The 24,182-nt window shown below is 37.7% G+C and overlaps 1 protein-coding gene across 1 annotated transcript in view; it reads right to left on the reverse strand.

Annotated features, from left to right (window-relative positions):
* The window catches only part of SLC4A4 (solute carrier family 4 member 4), a 350,822-nt gene that overhangs the window by 200,425 nt on the left and 126,215 nt on the right, over positions 1 to 24,182 (reverse strand). The window contains exons 4-5 of the mRNA XM_082645180.1: positions 13,832 to 13,967; positions 4,968 to 5,128 (exon numbers count right to left, since the gene is read on the reverse strand). Coding sequence (XP_082501306.1) covers positions 4,968 to 5,128; positions 13,832 to 13,967 — 297 coding nt within the window. The remainder of the gene's footprint in view (positions 1 to 4,967; positions 5,129 to 13,831; positions 13,968 to 24,182) is intronic.

Below are 24,182 nucleotides of genomic sequence, written 5' to 3' on the forward strand. Positions count from 1 at the left end.
CACAGTTTAGATCTTTTTCCGTATCACATGATATTTTTCTTTCTTTAAGAAGGAAACTCTAGACCAAAAAAAAAAAAAAAAAAAAAACTTGAAGAGAAGATGGTCATGCAACCCCCGAAAAAAGGTCAAAGGTAACATTTTTTTAAAACATCTTTATTGAAGTATAATTGCTTTACAATGGTGTGTTAGTTTCTGCTTTATAACAAAGTGAATCAGCTATACATAAACATATATCCCCATTATCTCCTCCCTCTTGTGTCTCCCTCCCACCCTCCCTATCCCACCCCTCTAGGTGGTCACAGAGCACTGAGCTGATCTCCCTGTGCTATGCGGCTGCTTCCCACTAGCTATCTATTTTATGTTTGGTAGTGTATATAAGTCCATTCTTAAAAGAAACACAAAAGGCCCAAGAAATATTCAACTTCAAGACTAACAGACAATTTAAACAAATTTATACAAATTTCACCAATTTTATGTTAACCTATCAAAGTGGCAACATTTAAAAGACCAGTCTCCAGTGACGTGAATGTTGTATGCAATAGACAAGGCCATATACTGATGATGACAGTAACAAACGGGACAACCTTTCTTGAAGGTCACTTGGCCAATACAAAACAAAGCCCTTTAAAATGTTCAAACCCTTTGAATATTTCACCATAAGAAACCTATAATCAGGAAATAAGCAATTTCACAAAAGTATAACAAAAATGTTCATTTCTTTTCTTTATGAGAAAAACTTGAAGGTAACTTAAATGCCCAACTATAGATTATTAACTATTTTGCAGCCATTAAAATGATGTTTATACTTATATTTAATAACATGGAAATATTCATATTATGTTTTTAAGTTAGAAAGGGCAGATTAGAGGGTTATAGTATGATCCCAGTTTGTAAAATAAATTTCATGTGTGTAAACAGAGATGTACCGAAAAACTGCTGGGAGGATAGCTCTGAAAGATGAGATTAGTGGTATTTTGACTTTTGCGCGTTATATTTTTCTGCATTACTAGAAATGAACATGTTTTAGTTTTGAGATAAAAAATAAATATATTACCATTTTGAAAATATAAAAGGTGTTAAAAGCAAGAAACAACATGACTAATGTATCTGTCAACATGCACAGCCCAGGAATGCCTTTAAATATAAAAATGAGAGCTCCAAAAATAGAGCTACATTTTCCTAATCCATTTCCCATCATAATAAAATACCTGAAATGGCTTATAATTGTTTTTTAACTAAGGAGGGGAGAGAAATTCTCATGTACTTGGCTTCATATGTGAATGATACTTTAAATGTAAAATTTTAAGATGACAGCAATAATAAAGTTATTAAAATAACCTATAAAAATGATGTTTTATCCTTTAAATAACACAAATTTTCTATTAGGGTTCAGAAGGGGATCTTCATGAAGAAAACTAGGAGAGGTCCTGAGGAGAATCAGAATGAGGCTGAATTTTTACACAAGGGTGAGAAGTGACACCCGCTTAGGCAGTGGCCCACTGCTCACGGGCCCCCATGTGGCAGTGACTTTGCACCTGCAAAGGGAGGGTGCCCCTCGGAGGCCACTGAGAAGGAGCAGCAAGTGGACTGCCAAAAAGGAAAGAAATCGTGCTATTGTTTGTTGGATATAATCACACTCATCATGATTTCTTTTTCTTCTTGTTTGTCGAAATAAAAGTAGGGTGAAGGGGAAATGCATCTTAAGACTTAGCTGCGTGTAATTCTCAAGTCTGAATAACACCACCATTCAGGAAACAACAAATCCACTGCATCCTCTGCTAGAAAAAGATTTTTTAATAATCAAGTAATGACAGTAACTCAAGTTACCATGCCATTTTATCACTTGAAATCAGAGCAGTTTTTTTTCTTTCATGTTTTTTAACCTGCTGTAAGGATTTGACTCTTTCAGAGGATTTTTAAGTATTTCTTTTCAGCCACTTACACTCTCTCAAACATGCTCTTCTCCCCACTCCTCCAAATCTAGTCCATTTTTAAAAAAATTTCTTTGTTTTGCTTGTGATGTGTGTTATTTGCCTCTGAATTGTTTCTCTGTGTTATCAGCTCCAGAATGACAGCACTGGCTCTCTGCCTGCTTGCCTCAGGGATGGTAGAGCAAACATAGTACTGAGTGATGACACCTCAAAGTGACCTAGTGGTGTCCAATTTTAAAATTTAATGACATTATTAAAGCAAACGTGTGGAGGTTACAGAAAAAAAGCCACAGCTGATAATAAAAAGTAACGGAAAATTAAACTGAGAATGTAAAATGCTTGATGAACCTTTCTTAAATGTAGTAAATACCAGAACCTCTCTCTTTATAGGCTCCAGTGTAATGTGGGACTCTGTCTTCTACTACATGGAAAGGGTCAGTTAGTTACTGAAGACCAGAAACGCCTTAAGATGGCTCTTTCTGGTGCTGAAGGCCTTGAAGACAGTTTTACAGAAAAGCCCAAGTATATATTTCAACTTTAACATTCATTACCCTTCTTGACCAGCCAGCTCCAGGCACAGCAAAGAAGCTGTGAGGTTTTTTTCTAGCTCCATCTACTACACCTTTCAGAAGTTTTCTTCTGCTCGTGAAGTCCCTGAGCATCTCTTGACCTGACTCAGTCTACACTCAGCCCCTGCTAGGTGACATGTAGAAAGATCTGGATAAACTCATTCATACTGGGATAGTCATCAAAGTAAGTACAATTACACCTGAGATCCTCATTCAATTCTAACAACACCCTGAGAGGTCCACCTTCATCCACTTTTTACCGATGAGAAACAGAGACTGCAAATAAGTTAAGCAATGTGTCTTGTCTGCAGTCACACGTGCTAGTAGGGGTAGACTTTAATTAATCGCCCCCCCCACTTTAAATCCACCATTATTTCTACAACACCACTCTGCATCTCATGGAATGAATATATGACCTCTGCCAAAGAGTATGTATATTTTAATAGAAAACAAAACCTGGGTTCAGTGAAATGAATCTCCAAACAGTGGAAGTTCAGGAAGTAGCCATGGTCTACGGTAGGACTTTTTTTTTCAATACAGGAAACTTCCCAATGACCCTTAAACCACAGCACACAGATTGCTATCCATTGCCCAGTCACAAGTTTAATTCCCATTTTGCTTTGCACTTAGGCACTTCTGACTTCTAACTTCAGACATCTTTGCTCTAGATTAGTTCTTAAAACCTGAAAATTGCAAATCTCACTGAGAAACTGGACTGATTTTTGCTAACCATGATACTTTTTTGGATAACAATCTCTCTTGCAGCTTTAACAAATGAAGAAAAGTCAGTGAAACAAATAGCCTGGAAAACCATTCGTTCCCTTTGCTGCTCTCTGTCTTCGTAGAGGGGCTTCATCTTCCCTGCATACAATAATCCAACAGCTCTCCTCATATATCAGATGTCCTTTTTCAGTCTCACCTGCCTTGTCAAATACAAAAAATCCTACATAAAGCAGTATTTCCAACATTATCTTCTCACTACCTATGCGGACATGGATTTGTAACTTATCCCATTTACAAAGTGGTAGATTTGCAAACCTAATTTCAGGGCCTAGAATAGTGTCTGGCTCATTGTAGAAGGCCACGTATCACTGCTGAATAAATGCATAAACGAATTCATTCTGTCCACCCAGCATCTTCACATTAGTCTTTCTCCCTTCTCCACTTGTACCTTAAGCACTTCAGATGCAAGGAAAGTGTGGAGCTGCTTTGTAAATCTAACTAACAAGCTCTCTGAAGAAGAAACAGATATGTATAGGTCAGCAAGATATATGCCTGATTTGAGAACTGATCTTCTCTTCCAATACAAATACTATAGCCTTCCCATTGTCCATAAAGACACAGGTGCCATAGACAAGCCCTCTGCCTACAGATATTCAAAGAAATTTTGAGATTACACTGGTCATCAGGGCCACGATCCACATCCTCTCCTCACAATCCCAAAGTAGGCCCACTGCAGGCCCCTTAAGAAAGTGCAGTCATCCCTACAGGTCCAGTGGTCACCGAGTTATGGAATTTTCCTAAGAATAATAAGCAGAGACCCTGCACCTCTCCTGAAGGAAAACATGATCTTTAGCACACCAACCTGAAAGATAATAAGGCAGCTTAGGCCAGTCTCTTGCTAGAAAATGAAAACAATAACCTCTCTTTGGAATGTAGCGACGTGTGCTCAAGGTGTTCAACATGGTGAGTTGACATTCACTACACAACACTAATTACAAAGATGCCAAAGCTGCTCTGCACCATGAGGTTCAGTGACTTGTCCGGGGTTGTACAAATGATCCTCGGCACCAACATGACCTGACTCAGTCATTAATCCATAACGTTCTGCTGGCTCCTTGCCCCACCCAATTTGCTCTACCTACAGCTAAAGGAGCTTGACTTCCACCTACAAAATCAGCCCAACTGAGGGACTAGACCTAGACCAGTTTCCTTCTTACAGAATATTCCAACTGTATTTTACAGATGACAAAACTGAGGCCCAGAGAAGCTCAGCACAATGTCTAAGGTCAATGAGTTCTAGAAATCTAGTGTCCAGACTTCCAGTCCAGTATGACCAAGGATGAAGGGGGAGGGTTCTATTTAAAATATTAATCTTATGCTAATAAGTGGAGGAATGCAAATCTGTACATATAAACATGGTAATTTTTCATATAACATAAAAGTGAAAAGCATAAGAGAGAGGACTGAGAACCCAAACTGGATGGAAATACACCAAAATGTTAACAATGGCTATGTCCAGATGGAAGTATGATGGATGATTTTTAATTTTTTTCGCAATATTTGTCTGTATTTTCCAAATTTTTTGCAATAACCCTTACTAGTTTTATAATATAAAAAAGAGAGAGAATAAATGTTATAGAATATTCAGCTCCGCTTACACTAGAAGTCATCTGCATTGAAAGAGACTCATGGGGAGGTAGGTAGAGCAGAAAAAAATGATAGGAACTTAAGACAACATACTTACCCACCAACTGCGGGAGAGAAGAAGCCTCCCTGTCCAGCATGATGGATCCTTTCTCCATACATGTCCTCAGCTCAAATAAGCTATGAAGGGACAAGGTGGCCACGTGGGGCTTGCTCCATCTCTCCCCACCCTGTTCCACTTTTTCTTCAAACTTAATCCACCTAGAAACATGAAATTAGTGAAGAACCATTAAAAGTGTTCTCATCACCTCTGGAAATAGCAAGACCAACCTCCCAGATCCACCCCCACCAGCACTTCCAAAATGTCTCCTTTTGTGGAGTTTTAAAAGCTTATTCTATCATTAACTGCATTACGTTTATAAATACACCAAACACACTCACTAGACCACTCCTCCCCCGATGTTAGAGAGAAAGAAAACAAACCAAAAGGAGCCAACGCCTCCTTGGTTTTATATCTGTCTATATGTAACCATGAAATCCTTAAGAATGACTATTGAACCAAATTTTTCAAATAATATAGGAAAAATATGCATTTCAAATTCTCCATGTGGGTAGAGCCTACAGTGTGTAAAAAAACCACCACTGTGAGAATTCTGTTGTGACTTCACAAGGCACGTTTATATAAGGTAAAATATTAGTATGAACCAATACTGATCTTAAATATTTGAAAACATGGTGTTTGAAGTGGTCAGACAAATAAAATTCCCCTTTCATGCTTAAAGAGTGCCAGCATGTGTTGCTGTATCTTACTTTAATACATCTCTCTCAGCTGACACATGTTCCCCTCTCATTGAGATGCTAATAGCTTTACCCCTCATGTTTGGCTCCACATGTGTTTAAAAATACACAAGCTCAGTGAACAATGCATCTACTCTGATAATAACAGATCTCTCACTAACCTTAGTAATGGAACAAAAAACCCTCTCTTACAGTTTCTTCTTTCTAAGATTTGTAGACATTTTGATAACTTAGCAATATATAGGAATGAAAAAAGTTTAATGGAAATGAGAGCGAAACACACTTGACAGTCTATATCCCACATATTATACATACTGACTCTTCCTACACTGGTAAAGGAAAACAGGAAAGCATCATCATTTTGCTATTCATCATGACCCAAAGAAAAATGCTGCTTTCTATCACTTCAAACCTCTGAAAGATACTGAACAAGATAAAGAGGGGGTTAAAAATTGTTTTCCTACATTCTTCACGAAAAGGTTTAATGATTGAAAAATGTTTTCCTAGAAAAAGCTAAACACTCACCCAGCTCATTAAAGATGAGAACAAAGGGCAGAGATCAGAGGAAGCTCTACATAAGGTATTATTTATAGACCACTCACCACCCCCAGAGGAAGAAAAGAACACATTAGTAGAACCATGAGTGAAAATAGATCAACAGATCAGCCACAGTGTCAAAGAAAATTCAGAATTTTAATCAAGCCCAACACTCATGTGATTCATATGTATATGAGCCATATCCCAAAACTCCCTCTTCCCTCTCCCGGCCAGGGAACTTCCACACTTCAATGGCAACCTTAGCCCCAGCTTCATCCTCCACTTTAAGACCCTCCTCCTTTCCCCGTATCCCCAAAAATGTAGGGAGTAGAGATTTTTACATGTTTTCCTCACATTAAAAAGCCAACACCAAAGAAGTTCTAAAACTTCAGAACTGGACATTGTTTATTCTACAAAAGTGGTTGTGAAACATTCTGAGAGAAAGACCTTTAATATTTGTGTGTGTGTGTGTGTGTGTGTGTGTGTTAATTAGTAGTTCTTCACCTTGGTTGGTATTAGAACCACAGAAATAGAAGGAAGTGAAAGAAAAATGACAACTTTATATTACATTCTTACAGAATTCTATGGATTTGCCAAAACAATAAGAGGTAATTGGGTTATTTTGAGAGTAATCATTTTATGGAGTATATTACATTGGCTAACTTTAGGCATATTATCTTTTCAGGCTTACTCACAGAACCTCTAACCATATTGACTGGGAGCTAGTATATGAATCATATTTACATCTGATGTTACAGTTTTTTGCTCAAGATGAGACTCTAGAAGATTCCATAGTTTATGAAACATAGTCAGGGTTACATATAATTATGTTATCGATAAAGAGTATAGTGACCTTGTTTTTTTTTTTTTTTTTTTTTTTTTTTGCGGCACGCGGGCCTCCCACTGCTGTGGCCTCTCCCGTTGCGGAGCACAGGCTCCAGACGCGCAGGCTCAGCGGCCATGGCTCACGGGCCCAGCCGCTCCGCGGCACGTGGGATCCTCCCGGACCGGGGCACGAACCCGCGTCCCCTACATTGGCAGGCGGACTCTCAACCACTTGCGCCACCAGGGAAGCCCAGTGACCTTGTTTTTATTCCTAAGAATATTCTTATTAGCTGAGGGACAGAATCTTTAGTCACAGAATTTAAGTCTAAGATGAATGACAAGGGCCAGCTAGAAACTCAGTAAATGGGAGTTTACTCAGTAAATGGGAGTTTACAGCCTTCACTTCCCTCTTAACTTTCCTAAATGATAACTAGTTGCCCTTCTATCAGTCACCATAAATCTGTACGGCCAAATCCATTTTGTAAAAGAAAACCAAGCCTCACTAACATACGGTATGTGACAGCAGCTCTTTTCTGCTATCATCTTCAACTGTCCAAACAATATAAGTTTAATAAAATGTTCTTTAAGAAAAAAAGGAACAAAACCATTACATTCTTCTGTGACCAATCTCCTCTCCACAGTTTGTCTTAAATATGACTTTGAACAAGTTTTAAAAGTACATTTAGAAATAATAAATCCCAACTAGCTTGGATTTAGGGAATAGTATTACTCACCCTCCTGGATTATACCAGCCAAGATTAGGTCAAGCTTTAACCATAATGGAATGGGAATGTAGTCTCAAAACTAGCCAGGTCCTTAGAATCTACATTCCTAAGAGACAAGTATTGTCTCATAGTTCAGTTTAAGCATCTATTTCACTTTGAGTTCAGTAAATATTATATGTTGAGATGATGTCATATCATAGTATCGCTAATTGCACAAGGTAACTCTGGGATAATGACTATTAAATTACTTTAAAATACATTGCTCTAATTGTTCAAGGACCTGACTGTACTTCCAATATACACTTTTACTCAGAGAGTAATGATTTGCCCATTTAAACAGATTGTTTGCAGGTAGTTTCATTCCAGAAACTACACATGCTATGTCTATCCTCCTCACATATCAAGGACAAATTTGGAAAAAAACTGAAAACGACTCAGTTCAAATCAGAACCCATTAAGGAAAAGGCTAAGGCAAAGGTACCAAAGTTCAGGCTATTGGAGTGTCAATGAATTTGTAAAGGTGCTTTAGAACCATGTAATTACATTTTAAAAAAAGACATTTTTACTGTAAAATGTACTAAAAGCTACTATCTATCCTTCATAATAACTATGAATAACCATGTATTTGCAATAAGTTTCCTACTTTTCCTTTTGTCTTAGTCCTTGACATGTTATAAGAAAATTAATTTCAGAAGCTGGCTTTTTAAATGCTGGCAATTACAAAACTGTTGTAACCTTGAAGGAAGAGTTTATTAGGTGAAGTTTATTTATTCCAAGGTCTTTGAAGAATAATGATAAAGTACACTGCAGTTTAACCCACTTTGAGTGACTGCCAACCAAACAGCATTTCACTCATTTGTTGAAGAAATAGAAAGTCCACTGGGAAACACTGAATTTTGCAACTTTCCAATCATATGATTAAATATACTTAAGAAAAGAAAAGACCTCTAACTTTAAAACATGCCAGTTTTACAGTGGAAAATAGACATGACCTTTGCCTTGGAATATAATCCAACTACGTAAAGCTATTTTAAAGCACTAATAAATTTCTTGCTAACTAATAAGTGCCTCATCGCACATAAAAGAAGCCAACACTAGTGTGCATCTGGGATAAATGATGTTTTTAAGGAGAATTCTTAAATATCTAGATCAACTGTGAAAGTTATTGCAAAACAGTGTAGTAACCACATATAATTACATAGATGATTAAACTCCTTATTCTTCAGACTTTTTCTTACAGAAAAAGTAAACTTGGTCTAAAATGGAATTTTCCAGAGCCATCCAGTAGAGGAGAGATAGAGGGGTCAGGATAGATTGGGAACAGAGAGGGCCCTATGCAAAGCCCCAGGGTAAGTGCATGTGGCTGTGTTTGATGGCCAGGCCCCGAAGTCATGTTCTCCAGAGGGAGGCAGGGTCACTCGTGCTGTCCCACTAGAACTGAAACATCAGTACCCTTTTCCTTTGTTGGCTTGTTGGGTTTATTGAAACTTGTGATGTCTTTCCTTTTTACCCAGGTTTGGCCATAAAATTTGAATCGCAGGGAAGAGGGGGAGTGATCTTTAACATATATTCTTATAACAGTGATAAATTCCAACATGGCCCATCTGAATATTCGCTGAGGGAAAACTGAAAGCCAATAACCATGTTTGCAGACATCACTGACTCAAAGGAATACAGCGTTTGGAGTGGTAGTGATAGCCCTTCTTCCTGGCTTTGGGCCATCACCAAAGCCGGACCATGACTTATTCTTCTACCAGTCTTCTTCCTGAATCCATTAGCTAACGCCTAGCCACCTAGAAATTGCTAATGAGAAGCACAGGCTCATTCCCTAATACCAAATATTCCATTATAACTACTGCTACACCACTGAATGTCAGTATTCTAATGACCTAGCACTGAGGATACTCCTTTGAAAAAGAATATTCTCTGCATTCCACTGATTATATACATTTCTCAGTTCTGATCATTCTACCCTTGGGAGAGTCAGTGAAAATTCAAAGTTCTGACTTTCAGGAAAGGGAACAGCAGGGAAAAGATGTAAAAAAAGATGGTGGTAGAATTGGCTTCAAACTTCATGTAAATAAAGATTTCCCTTGTTTATAGTTTTACATGACTACTGTGCTTTGTGAGACTTCAATGGGGATATTTTTCCTACCACTGAAACCATTTTCCTTATTTTTTAAGACACATAGCTAACGTGAACTTCCTGAAGTAAGACTAAAACTGCAGGAATGCTGAGACTCAATGTATGATATTCTTGGTCAAAATCAAATCATTAGTCAACTGAAAAAAGTATAGAACATTAAAAGGGAGAGTACTAAAGAGGGTACTATTGTGTTCTATGGGGTGTAGGCTCAGAGTAGAAACTACACTGAGCTGGAGAAGTCTGGCAGGCTAGTTCTCTATGGAATAAAATAGTCCACTTAATTGGAGTTTTCACAAAAAGCAAATAATTCTCCATTTTATGTTAGCCAAAAGAATATTCATGCTGCATTTTCATATGTAAAATGAGTTCCTTCTAAGCACTAAACTTTTGTTAGTCTGGTAGGTTTGAGAGCTTTTCATGGGGGAAAAAAGCCCTATCAGGAATGGAAACTGGACATCATAAATGACAGTCAGAAGTTACTGCAAAAAACATTCAGAAGCAGAGTTACATTGCAGGAAGTAAAAATCACTGACAATTTGAATCATTTCTGGAGGCACAACCACCTCCAAACTTTCCAACAGAATTTAGGTAGAGCAGTAAACTAAGAATCAAGGTTCTATTTCTCTAGTCTTTCATTCTATAAGCACGTATTTCTCGATTGTGGACTGTGTGCCAGGTAGTTGTAGACACTAGGAATACAGTGGTGAACAAAACAACCAAAAATTCCTCCCCTCATGGAGCTTTAATTTTATTGGAAAGAGACAATAACAAGATATGTTAATATGCTAACTGCTGATAAGTGCCAAAGACAAATAGAATGGAGGATGAGGGATAAGAAGGTTTGGGGAAAGTTTCTATTTTAGACAGGGCAGTCATTGAGAAGGTCATATTTGAAAAAAGACCTGAAGGAGGTGAGGAAATGATCCAGGGAGATGACTGTGAAGTACAGCAGGGAGAGCATTTCAAGTGCAAACCACATTTGAACAGCGAGTACAAAGGCTCTGACACAGGAGTATGACCAGGCCAGTGAGGCTGGAGCACAGCAAACCAGGGGGAGAGAAGTAAGAAATGAGGAGATGAGGTCAGAGATCATAGTGTATAGTACATGAGGGAGGCAAGGGAAGATTCAGGGAGATGGACTAATTAGGAAGCATCTGCAGTAATCTAGATGAGGAAGGATGGAGGCTTGGACCAGGGTTGTGGCAGCACTGAATGTGAGATATGGTGAGATTCTGAATATCTGAATAACGTTGAGGGTAAACTAAATAGGATGTGCCAGTGGATCAAGTAAGGGGTGTAGAGAAAGACAGGAGTCAAGGAAGACTCCAATCTTTCTGGATTGAGCAACTAAAAAAATGGAGTTGTTCATTGCGGTGGGGAACTCTGTAGGAGGAGATCTGCGGTGGGTAGATGAGAAGCTCAGTGTCTGATATGTTATTTAGAGATGCCTACTACCCAACCAAATATTTGTTTTCAATCAAACAAGGCAAGAAGTCTGGGCTAGAGAACTAAACACAGATGGCATCAGCATATTGATGAATTAGTTGGGAACATCAAACAAAGGTCCTCTCTTGGGCTTTATCAATGGTGTACTGGGTAACTTGGGTCTGTCATTGAGCTGTCCATCAGTCAGAAAGAGATGGATTATCACCGAACTCCAGCTTTGATCACGTAATATTTCTAAGAAAGTATTATATTCAGAACAGTAGATTCTAAGGCAATGAGTTCTCAACTAGTCACACTCAGCAAATGTTACTGAGCTCCTATTACGTACCAAGCGCTGCAAAGCACTGGGAATATAGTAATGAAAGACAGACATGGTGGTCTCTCCCTCTAGACAAATTAGTGTAATGAGGGAGACAAAATGAAAACAATACTAGCACATATATGATTAACTAATTAATAGTAATTGTGGCAAATCCTATATAGGAGAAGTTACAGAAGGTAGACTATTTGTGAGTATGTTTCTTCCCGGACAACTTCCCCCAATACATGGTGTACTCCCACCGTACTTCCTCTCCAGCTGTACATACAGTCTCTCAGGGACCAATGACATCACCAAAATGACACATAGTTCCTAAGGAAATAGTCAGTTTTTAAAGATGGTAAAGTATTCATGACCATCTTAACCTTTAAGAATCTTAAATGAAAATACTATGTCCACCTCATTCAATGTTGAACTACCTATACAATGAGCTGTGATCTCTTCACATTTCTGGGACCAGGGGTCACCTAAAATAAAGTGTAGTCTGCATTTGGCTGAAAGAGAAAACAGAATGCTACACCTGAATTCTACTCTATATAGGTACTCACACAGAATTTTAAGATGAAAGTAAGAATCAAAGGAACTCTTCTAGTCGCAGCTGACTACACAATTATACGCACAGGGATGGAACTTTAGAGCTATAAAATATGCATGATGTTAGAGAGGATGCAACCCAGTATGACTCTCATCTGATAGTATAGAAAACACAAGGTCAGGAAGACTACATGACTATATAACTTGCCCAAAGTTAAACTGCTAGTTAGCAGCAAAGCCAAGACTAAACCAAAATCTCCCCAACACTTAACTCATGCTGCACCAGTATAATTCTCACTCTGCTTTTTTCTATTAGAAAGAAGGAAAAGAAAGAATGAAATGGAGATACTGGTACAAGTTTTCACTTTGAGAGCCTTCTTTTGGAGAATGTTTTATGAACTAAAAGTATACTTTATGAAGGACTTTTAATATCCAGGTTATTGGTGCTGAGAGGGGAATAAGAGATAATTACTATATCATGGAAAGTGGCCCCAAAAGAATAAAGAAGGCAGTCTCAGAGATGGAGGAGCAGAAATGAGTTATTGCCCACTTCTGTATTCCCAGTATCTAAAACAGTGCCTGATGTGTACTATGCATTCAGAACATATTTGTTGAATTTAACTGATCTGAATTAAATTACAGACTATAAAAGGCATATGTTAACATTATTTTTGTTTGTGAAAGTCAAATACATTGAATCCCCATACAATGATGACAATGAGAGACCAATAACTGCATTATATCAACGTCTTTATGGTACACAATTTTTATATGTTATAGAAGATTTAGTGTGGCATATATAACTAAATATACATGCAGAAAGACAGAAAGAAAAGCTCTTATTGTGAGATTAATGAAACTTTAGATATTTGTGCAGTGCTTAACAATTTACAAAGCATTTCCATATATATACCTGTATGTATGTATATAAATATCCATGATATAATTTGATATCTAGTAGAACATTATATTTACATATTATATATCTTATATCACATACATATATATTATATGTAATAGATGTTATTATCCACTATTTATTGCTGATGAAATCAAAGTTCTGAGAAGCTGTTATGCAGCCGGCAGGTGACAAAAGTCTGAAATGGAACTCAGGTCTCTAACACTTCCAATTCAAGTGAACCTTCTACTCACTTCCACTGGATGTTTAAAAGATGACAGGTTTTCACTTGGAATAATGGCAAGTTTGTGTGCAACAGTCATTGTCTTTGTAACCTCCCTCCTAACAGGGAATGGGTAATAAGTCAGACATGGTTTCACAAGATACCTTGGCATGTGGAGACTGTGAACACATATCGCTAGGCTATCATGTTTAGGTGTTAGAGTTTCTCTCTTTTAAATATTTTACTATTAAATAGCATACAAATGGAGATTTACTTCTAATTCCTTATAGAGGTTAAAATTATAACAATGCAGATCAATGACTTCAGCAGTGAAATAAAGGGCTTCCTGCATCCATGTCAATGTCAAAGAGTCGAAAAAGAATCCTTTTACTCCTTAACCTAGCCAATCTCACGCTCATCAATCGTCTGGGCTCGAGAAAGGAGCTCACAGACAAGAATCCTGCCCTGCCCTTGTTTCCCCACGTCAGTCCTGCACAGTCAGCTCTGGCTCACCTCGCTGTCTCCTTCCACTCCATCTCCTGACCATCCACGGCCAGCAGCTCATCCAGTTCCGTGAAGAGCTGAGGGGGTGCTGGACTGTCATCCTCCTCGCCCAAGATGAATCGGATGCGTTCTGCGGCGGGAGAGACTGCAGAAGTGAAAATACTGTGGTTAAACATTGGCTGGACAACCCTGAGGAAAGTGTAACTCCGAGCTCTTCCTCCGTCCCCAAAGCTGATGGGCTTCCCTTCCACATTTTCAGTGGACATCTTCCTTGCTGAGCCTTCCTTGTCCGCAACCTAAAGATAAACAGGAATCCAAGGCCTTCTCTAGTCCTTTAGCTCTGAACTGTGTCTCAGCTCTCCACCACTCTCCAGAAGGACAGCGCTCCAGTTCTGTGTGGCGAGTGGCAAAGAACCTTTAGCCCTATGATGAGCTCAGGTCCAACCACATGACCTTCCCTCCTTCCCCACTGATGACCCATCCAAAAGTATAAGACAGAAACCAGCTTGAGCCAATCACTTTTTCTACAACAGTGGGAGGGGGCAACAGAGCACCCCAATGCTGGGTTTCCCCCAGGCCCCCGCCTCCCAGCCACCCTCCCTCTGTCCAATGCCCAAAGCAGCCCACACCCTCGCAAGTTCCTCACTGCCCATAACTGCCTAACTGCAAAGTTGATGAAGGAATATTTAACAAGATGGAGCCTCTTCTGTACATAATGGCAGTACCCAAAAATGTTTAGTCACACTTCAATGCACTTGAAAAACAAGCCCAAGTAAAATATTGTACACACGAGGGGAAAAAATTTCCAACACACTCAAGCACATAATTGAATGCCCTACTAGCTCCTTTTGACCCCATCTCCTAAAAATCATGTAATGAAAAATTAACTAGAATTTCCCCCAGGTTGTGGGCTATTTTCTCTTTCTTTAAAAAAAATGGAAAGCATTTGGAAACTGATGGTTATATTACAAAACTAAGGCCCACAGATACTCCTTATAATCCCTGGGTAAAACCAAGAATATACATGTGACTGCAGTCTGAGTACACAGATTTATTCATATGCAGAACTTTTTAGAAATATATGTACTCAACCTAAAAAAACAAAAAACTTCCTACCATCTGAAAACCACTATAATCAGGACAGAATAAAATTCCATAGATCAAAATATATTTACTACAAACAAAAGCATGAAAAATATTCAACCTACCTAGTAATCAAAACTAACTATTAAAATAAAATATATGTTTTACCTATAAAAATGGCAAAAACTTTAAAGAATGATCATCTCAATGTTGGCAAGGGTTTAGGACACGTGTACCAGCACCTTCCAATTTATGTCGCTGGTAGGAGCCTAAATGGGAACATCTCTCTGAAAAGGTATGGAAATGTTTTTAAAGTGTATCTATCCTGTGAGTCAGCAATTCTACCACTAGCAAGATGTTCATTCTAAATAAATAACAGTTGTTATCACAAAGTCTTAACTACAGAGGTGACCACTACAGCATAGTTTATAATTGAGAGAAACAGAAAAAGCTTAAATGTCCAAAAAGAAGGATTGGTTAAATAAACTATATTACAACCATTCAATCAAATACCACACAGTCATAAAACATGAAGATGAGATTATTGGTTTTTGACATATATATCATATAATATTAATTAAAAAAATAAAATTACAAAATCATATGCATAAAGCAATCCCATTTTGGTAAAGAAAAAATTACACATATATCCATAAAATAGTCTGGAAATGAGAGAGCCCTCATTTTGCGTGGTTCTAATGAGTGTAAATTTCAGCTACCACAGTTTGGTTAAAGAACACTAGTCCCCCAACAACACAGCTCAAATTTCAGCTGGATAGTAAATTAACTGTGAGTAATTGCATAAAATACAATTACTGTATTTTATGTACTGTATTTTACATATATGTACATAACATATATGCATCATGATCGTGACCAATCATAGTGCTCCTTTCGAAGTCTGCCAGTGATTGGTCACTACACATTTGTTATCCAGTTCATGCACAGGCAGCAAAGTGTGTAGCTGTGCTGCCTTCTTGTCTTCCAATGATAAATTCATATGATATGAATAATCAAAAGAGGGAGCTAGCCAACAAAGATGAAAGTACAGCACAGAAACAAAAAGTACTAACACTGGAAGTGAAATCTATGTCAAATACGAATGGAGTTACAGAAGACCTAGCTGATTATGGGAATGTAGATAATGCTGCCGTTCCCCATTTGAGAGACTCTAGATGTAGAGTCAGAGGAACTTAGTGAAGGTGAACTCATTAACATAAATAGTAAGGCAAGTGGTTGTAACAAAATGCTAACGATGTCCCAGAGGAAGTGATGCTGGCAAAAAAATTTCATGCTAAAGGAACCCTCAGAGACATTCCCTAACACAGAAAGCGCAAACGATAAAATGTTGGAAGCTGATCCAGACTCAGAGAGGAGAATGACGATTGCTCTGGGCATAGAAAAGATGCTCACTCCATTTCATGAATTGTACTGTAGGAAAAAGGCAAACTACTTCTGATAAGATTTTACAAAGAAATCAACCACTTTAATCTCAATGTTTCTAATGTCTTAAAATAGCAAATACTAAATAAATAACTAGTTTTACTATTTTTTTCACTTCCCTATAACTTTATAGCCAACAGTAAGAGAGATTTTAATGGTTTGGCAAATTTTTTAAAGGTCAAAGAACAATAATAACTTTTCCCATTGATCATTAGGATCGTTTTGTATAATTTCAGTTGCATAGTCATTTTTATGGTCCTGCACTACAGAGTAAAGCAAGGATTGCCTGTATACATACCTTTTAAATGTTATGCAGTTTGTTTCTAGGACTTCTATTTTCTTCCTTTCACTTTCCTATCAATTTTAAAACGTGCACAACTCATTCATGTATTCACTCAGCAATATTTATTGAGTAATGTCTATGTTCTAAATGGGCTCTGCTTCAGGCTTTGAAGATAAAGCAAAGAACCATGACAAAAAGGTCCCTATTCTTACTGCGTTTACATGCTAGCAGGGAAAACAAACATTAACTAATTAATTAATTAGTTAAGTGAATAAATAAATTAGTACATAAACCAATAAGCAAGAAAAATATCTGCAAACTGTTTTGTGCTCGCAGAACATTAAAATAAGGTAACCGAATACATATTAATATAAGATACAATATGTTTTACTTTTGTAATTAGAAAAAAACAGCTTTGAAATTTCTTAAATCTCTGGGAGAAAAAAATCTAAAGTTCCAGGACTTTTGTGTAAAAACATTTGCAATGCCTTTCCAATCAAGAAATGGGATGTGTAACTATTTTATAGGATCACAGAGGGCATGAAAGAAATGATATGAGGGTAAGAAATGACTGGCAGAATTTAGAATCTGGACACTACTCCTAACAAGTAAAGTGTTCACACTACTAGAAATGTAGTTATTCAGCAGAGTGGTTCTGAAACTGACAGTCACAAATTTAACTGACTTTTCATCAACATTCAACATCAAAGATCCCTGAGATAGAATTAGCTTTTAGAAGGGAAAAGTCTACATTTAGAGAACCAACTTTTTGTCCCTTTCTAAAAGATATGATGTGGGTTTGTCCCCATCTCTAACAGAGAAGAATAAATGTCTCTCCTGCTTAAAGAACAAATTCTCTTGCACAGACACCACACACATCTTTGCTGAGCTCTAATCCACAGAGCATTACTCTGTGGTCTGGTGCTCTCAAGTTAGGGAAACAACTCACTGCTTATCAGACAGCAAGCAACTCAGCTGTGACTTCTGTAAAGTCGAATGGAAGAAGGATGTAACGTTGTTACCTCCAGGTCTTCCTCTCCAGGTACCATATCTAAGCACCTTTCATAAGTTGTCTTATGTATTAAATACAGCCTCCGAGCAACCAATATAACAATCCCTTTGGGATAAAATTCTAAAATTGTGTATCAAAAATGAGCTTGCTACTCTAGTTTCTTTCCTCAGCTGCTCCTCTAATCAGAAGGAAGCTTCCCCAGGAATCAGAAATAAGAGGTCACAGCAATTGTACTATCAATATCAACATGTGGGAGGGGCATCCTCTATGGCCAGCAAATGCCCTCCCCAATTTCTAACACCATTCTTAACACAAAGATATGCAGAGTGAGAGTCTACCCAATGAAGTGCATCAGGAATTTGTTTTTTCCCCCATAACTTTTGATCAGATAAAGAAATGAGCTAAATACAAGACACAGTATTGCATTGAGACTCTGGAGCCAAACTGTCTGGGTTTGAATCCAAACTGTGCTGCTTATTTGCTGTGTGACCTGAGAAAAGCTAGTTAACCTCTCTGTGTCTCAAGTTCCCCACCTGAAAAATGGGATGATGATGATCACCACAGTAGCTAAAATACAAGGTTTAAATTCGTTTAAAAATTGTTGACCCTTACTAGCAAAACCTGCCTAGCTTCTAAGAAAGAAAGCTCTCACAGATATTAGCCTTGACAACCCTTATATGTTGAAAATATATAAGGTAAGAAAGAAAATAGCCAAAAGTTCTGCATGTTTTACTTCAGTGAATTAAGTGGCTTCAGTAATGAGAACACAAAGGTGTGTGTTTTAGGAAACAGCCAATGAAAGAACAAGGGGAAATAATGAAACCCCTTCCGCCTCACTTTAATACTGGGGGCGGGGGGCAGGTGGGGGGCAAAAACATCAGAAAATCAACTTGCTTTACAGGTGAATAGATTATGATTCTAAGTAATACCTAATCTAGTTTCATCATAAAAGAGAACCTGGAGAAAAAAATGAGACAGGGTGACAGAGAGGAAAGAAAGGAGAGAGAGAAACTCTCAAATTCATCCAATCACCTTTGTCAGAACAGAAGGAGGCCCCTAGATCAAAGTGAAGTTAATGTCTCTAATCTGCCTTGATGTTTTTCTTTTTTTATTCTGCCCTCTGGTTAAAATGTGTTTTGGCTTTTTTGAGTAGCTCTAGAATTTCCTGGAGGGTCCTATATCAACATGGTTTCTCTGACCCAGGTCCACCTGTTGGAAGACCACATGACGGTCTGCAGGGCTTGGGGACACCCAGTGCTCCCAAACCCCCATTGCCAACAAGAAGAAAGCAAATGTAGGGCAGGGATGCTGTCCACACTTAGTGCTGCCACCAGCTACTGCAGCAGACATCACTTCCACACCCACACTCTATCTCCTGTAGAGCTTGAACTTGGCCTGTGCGTTTGCCTTTCATATAACTCTGGCCTCCATCTGTGCATTCAACCTTTCTCCCACAGCAACCCAGAAGTGTCTTGTGACAAAACATACCTGCTCATTTTCAGATCTGTTCCTTTTTCCTGTCTAGAATATTCTTTTCTTTCCTCTCTAACTCTGATTCAATTTCTAAGGCCCAGATGGAGAGTCTATCTTTTCCCATAACCTCTACTAACCATTCCCAGAGACATGAATCTCTCCTTTATTCAAACCATAACAACACTTTATGTCTGAATCACTCATTTAGGCACTAACAAATATACAGCTTGCTCATTAGTCCCTAAACTTTTGTAGATGCACCTTCTCTCTCCAACTAGGTCACCAAGGCCCTGGAAGACAGGGTCTGTATTTTATGCACTCTCCTTAAAGACCAACACAGTAGTGTGCACCTAACAGTCACTTTGAGTATTAATGAATTAGACATGACTAAATAAAACTTGGACATTTTCAAATACACAAACACACAACCGCTTGCAAAAAGCAGCTTACATTAAGAACTCTGAAATGGAAAATAAGTTTGGAAAACTGTCCTTATTCTACTCTTCCCCTTAATCCATCTTTGCATGAGCTGCACCAAAATATAGTCACCATTCCCTGTACAGAAAGTCCCAAATAAAAGAATGAATATTTCCGGTGAGCTATTTTCCTCTGCTAGATGCAATCTCCTCCTACCCTGAGGGACCACAACATTTAATGTGCACATGTACTAAGACATTTAATATCCACTGCTTGGTGTGTTATTCATTGCCGTACTTTGTCTTTGCAGCTTTTCATGCCTTACCTAAATTGCTCTTGGCACCTATCTTGGACACAGTGAAGTTATACAAAAGTGAATGGATGGAAAAATGAGTAAAAGAATGAATGAAACAATGAATAATACATATTCTGCCCCAGTTCCTCACAAGCTATCGTTCTATGCTTCTATCCTCTGCCTCTTTTTAAGCGCAACTAGGAAAGTGACATGATGTAACAAAATGAAAACCCTGGAGGCTTAGCAATATTTGAAGTATAGTTCCTACACTCTCATTTGATAACTTAATTAATATTTATTAGTTTTTAGTGCATGCAATACACTATGGTATTTATTGAAATGACACAAAATGTTTTTTAAGATAAGATCTCTGTCCTCAAGGAACTTAAAGCTGGAAGATAACACATAATAATGGGGGGAAAAATGCTATCAATAAAAATGTAACACTCAATAACTAACATTTTTGAATTGTTACACTGTACTAGGCGCTGTGTTTAGTACTTTCCATTTACATCATTTATTTTACACAAGCCTGTGAAATATCCTCTACTATTATTCTCTTGTATTACTCTCACATTACAGATAGGGAAACTGAGTATTAAGAGGCTAAGAGGCTTCCCCAAGATCACACAACTAGTAGGTGATATGACCTCAAACCCACTTGGTGTTACTTCCAAGCCCATTTCTTGGCCACCACACTCTAATGGATGATCTCACTTTTCAAAATGGTCAGATTTCCATATGAACAGTACAGACAGTAAATGTACTGGATTTCAGAAGAGGCAGAAATCATAATGGCATATGAAATAGTCCTGAAGTAAATTAATTTAACATTTGGTTCATTATCCACTGAACGGTAATTTCCGAACATGCCCTTTTATTTTTGGTCTGCGAAGCATCCCACTGTGGTCACCCTGCAGGCTACCCAAGAAAAAAAATTTTAATAGAAATAATGATCATAACGAACATTCATACTGTGCATGACAAGCTTACATGCAAATTCCCTTCTGTGGGTTAAGTGAGGACTTCTGGATTTTGTATTTTCTCCTTGTCAAAGTCCACCATCTGGTAAAGTCTTAGATCTCAAACCAAAGTATAAAAAGAAATAACTATTTGTTTCTTTAATTTATTAATGTGCTATCACCAACTGGTTTACATAGTTATCATTTTAAGTATTCATTTCTCTTCTTCATTCTGAGATAAAAGTTTGTAGGTAGATACCATGTTGTTAAAACTTCCACAATTTATCTGATTTTTAGGTCATCGTAGTACTCTAAAAATGCACTTAAATGTATATATAAAATCCTCAAACTTCTTTTCCCATTCATAACTATAAGAAATGATAACTAGCTAAATGAATAAATCTCCATATACATATAAATCTTTAACATACATACACACATTTTAGTGGCATCTGTTACTCCTGCCCACCTAGCAACCCTAACCTCTTTTTCTGATAACAGCACCCCATTTTTCTTTGGAGAACTATCTTTATCCTTGTAAGTCCACTGAGGCTGAATTACCCTCTCTGTGACACAGGCCTGGACAATGAGAATATCACAATTCTTGGCCACAGCAATTAATTTTCGAGTGGACACTTCATCTAATCCAGGCCAATCAAAATGAAAAATCATCAGCTTTTCGCTGGAACTTCCAGGAAATAAATTTTCACTTTATGCTAAGGTGATAAGATGGTAATAAAATCTTTGAGTGCAGTTGGTCACCTTGCAACCCTAAGGGAAAAGCCTGCCTGGGAATAAGAAACTCAGAACCAAGACAGAAGCAGGCTCCTGATGCCATCATTTAAGCACCTAGGTCCAGCCATGCCTGAAGTCAGTAACTTTTCAATGATATGTAAGGATTCCTTTCTAGCTAAAAGTAATGAGGCAATTTTTTTGGTCACTTACAACCAAAGATTTATGATATAGACATCTATGATTCCATTTGAATGGGTTAGGGTAGAACTAACTTATATTAACCATCCACATATCAGCATCTTCAAAATAATTGCATTGAAGAACCTGTTTTTATAGAATCCAACTTTTAGTGGAGTAATCTGTACGAGTTCACCTAGAGTTTCTCCATGCCCTAATCTACCTCTACTTCAACATATCCAGAAAATGACTGCTGATTTACATGCTGGCAGGCTCTAGACAGGTAAATTAGATGGTTACTTTTTCTGTTTCAAGTTAGCTAAGAAACTGAAACAGCCAAATAGCATTCATTTAGATGGATAATTTTTTTAAATACTTAGGTATCCATGTATTAATAAGCTCCCACACATGAAAAGCTGTCAATTATCACAATTAGCCTTAATATGCCATGACATTATTATGCCATAAAGAGTCAACAGCACAAGAGCCTAGATTTCAGAATACTACCAAGCAATCTTACTTAGGGGCAGAGTAAGCTCAATTTCAGCCAAGAGGTGATAAAAACTGGAGTTCGCTGAGATATTTTTGGAAAATACCTGTGTCTTAGGCTTTCATCTTCAAAATGTTGAAACAGAAAATTTACCTACAGTTTACATTACAAAAGTGTTATCAGGACTCAAGTCATATTTACAAGATATTCAGAATTCTTTAGAACAAAAAGGTGGTAGCCCTTACATTCCCCAATTTATTCTTTCTCCTTCATAATTTCTGCTAACACAGTAGGTTGGAAAAATTAAAACTAGGCTTTTCAGTGGTGTTAATACATGTACTTAAAATGCTGCTAAGCTATTCACAAAGAAGTACTCCCAGTGATGGTCTACCAGTGAAATAAATTTTATCTATGAAACTTCAGGGCACACCATATTGAACCATTGGCTCAAAGCTTTTTGGGTCTGCTGATGCTTTTTATTAATCATTCCAATTATATTAATTATATTATTAATATTATTCCAATATTTCAAGAATCTCTATCAGAAAGACTTAAAATTCTAATCAGTCATTTTGGGTTTTAGCAGCCTCAGTAGGGACCTAAACTAAGTAACTATTACAGACGGAATTGTGTCCCTGGCAAAATTCATGTTGAAACTCTAAGCCCTAATGTGATGATATTTAGAATGGAGCCTTTGGGAAATAACTGCGTATAGATGAGGTTATGAGAGTGGGCCCTTCATAATGTGATTAGTGCCCTTATAAGAAGAGACACCAGAGAGCTTGCTTCCTCTTTCTCTCCACCATGTGAGGACACAGGGAGAAGGCTGCCATGGAACTGGGCCCTGACCAGGGAACCTAATCAAATGGTACTTTGATCTTGACTTCTCAGCCTCCATAACTGTGACAGATAATTTCCTGTTGTTTAAGCTATATAGTCTATGATATTTTGTTATAGCAGCCTGAGCTAATACAGTAACTAAGCTAACTAATTAATGGTGAAACTAAACATTTTGACTTTTTTTTCTGGATTTTTCTCATCACCATATCATTTTCCCTACTTCATTTAATCCAAGTTTGCATGATATTCATGAGCCCTTGGCGGGGGACAGGCTCATAAAACAGTAATAACCCAAATTTCACTGACACTGTTCTAGTTGAATATCATGCAACTGCACCCCACTGATAAATCTACCTCCCAAGTATTTTCTGGGTCCCCAAGGGATGTTTCACACTTATCCTTTTGGCTCCAGCCCCACTGTTGCTGCCCTCTGTCTGCAAAATCACCTGCAAAGGGTACCACATTTTAGACACTGTCACTAGGGCCCAGCATGGCAATGTCATTACCCTGCCAAGGAAGTCAGCTTCCAAAGTTCCCAAGGAGGCAATATCCAAGGTGCCAAAGCAACACAGTAGTAAAAAAAAAAAAAAAAGCAGGTGACCAAGAAGTCTGGTGGAATATCATAACAGATAATGTGGGTTTTGATGAGTCAGTACATTGTTCAGAGTGTTGTTTGGCCCCTGCTTGAGTCTTAAGTTATGTCTTTTGACATCTACCACATGCCAGAGAATTTACAGAAGAAAAATGATTCAAGTAAGGAAGAGAAATTCCTACAACCATGTCTATTTACTCGAATTTAACCACCAGGGTGTATCTGCCTTGTTACAAGGTACCTAACACCTTACATATCTGGATAAGCATTAACTTTTGGTTCTTATTTTTAACTCCCTTCTGGTCGTTTGTTCAGATCAAATTCCTTTCCCCAAAGAACCAGCTTTATCCTGACCTTTCCTTCAGTGAATCAATAAATTCTGTTTTGTTTATTCCAGTTATAATTGGGTTTCTTACACTTGAAACCAAAGGCTGATTTATATAATATATATAGAAAAAAAACAGAACCAAATGTTAACAATTACTATCCCTAAATGATGGAATTATTGATTATTCTTGTTTTCCTCATTTTGCTTATGTGTAATTTTGAAATTTTCTA

The sequence above is a fragment of the Mesoplodon mirus genome, assembly GCF_964341445.2.
Source record: "Mesoplodon mirus genome assembly, chromosome: 2".
Taxonomy (NCBI): Eukaryota; Metazoa; Chordata; class Mammalia; order Artiodactyla; family Ziphiidae; genus Mesoplodon; species Mesoplodon mirus.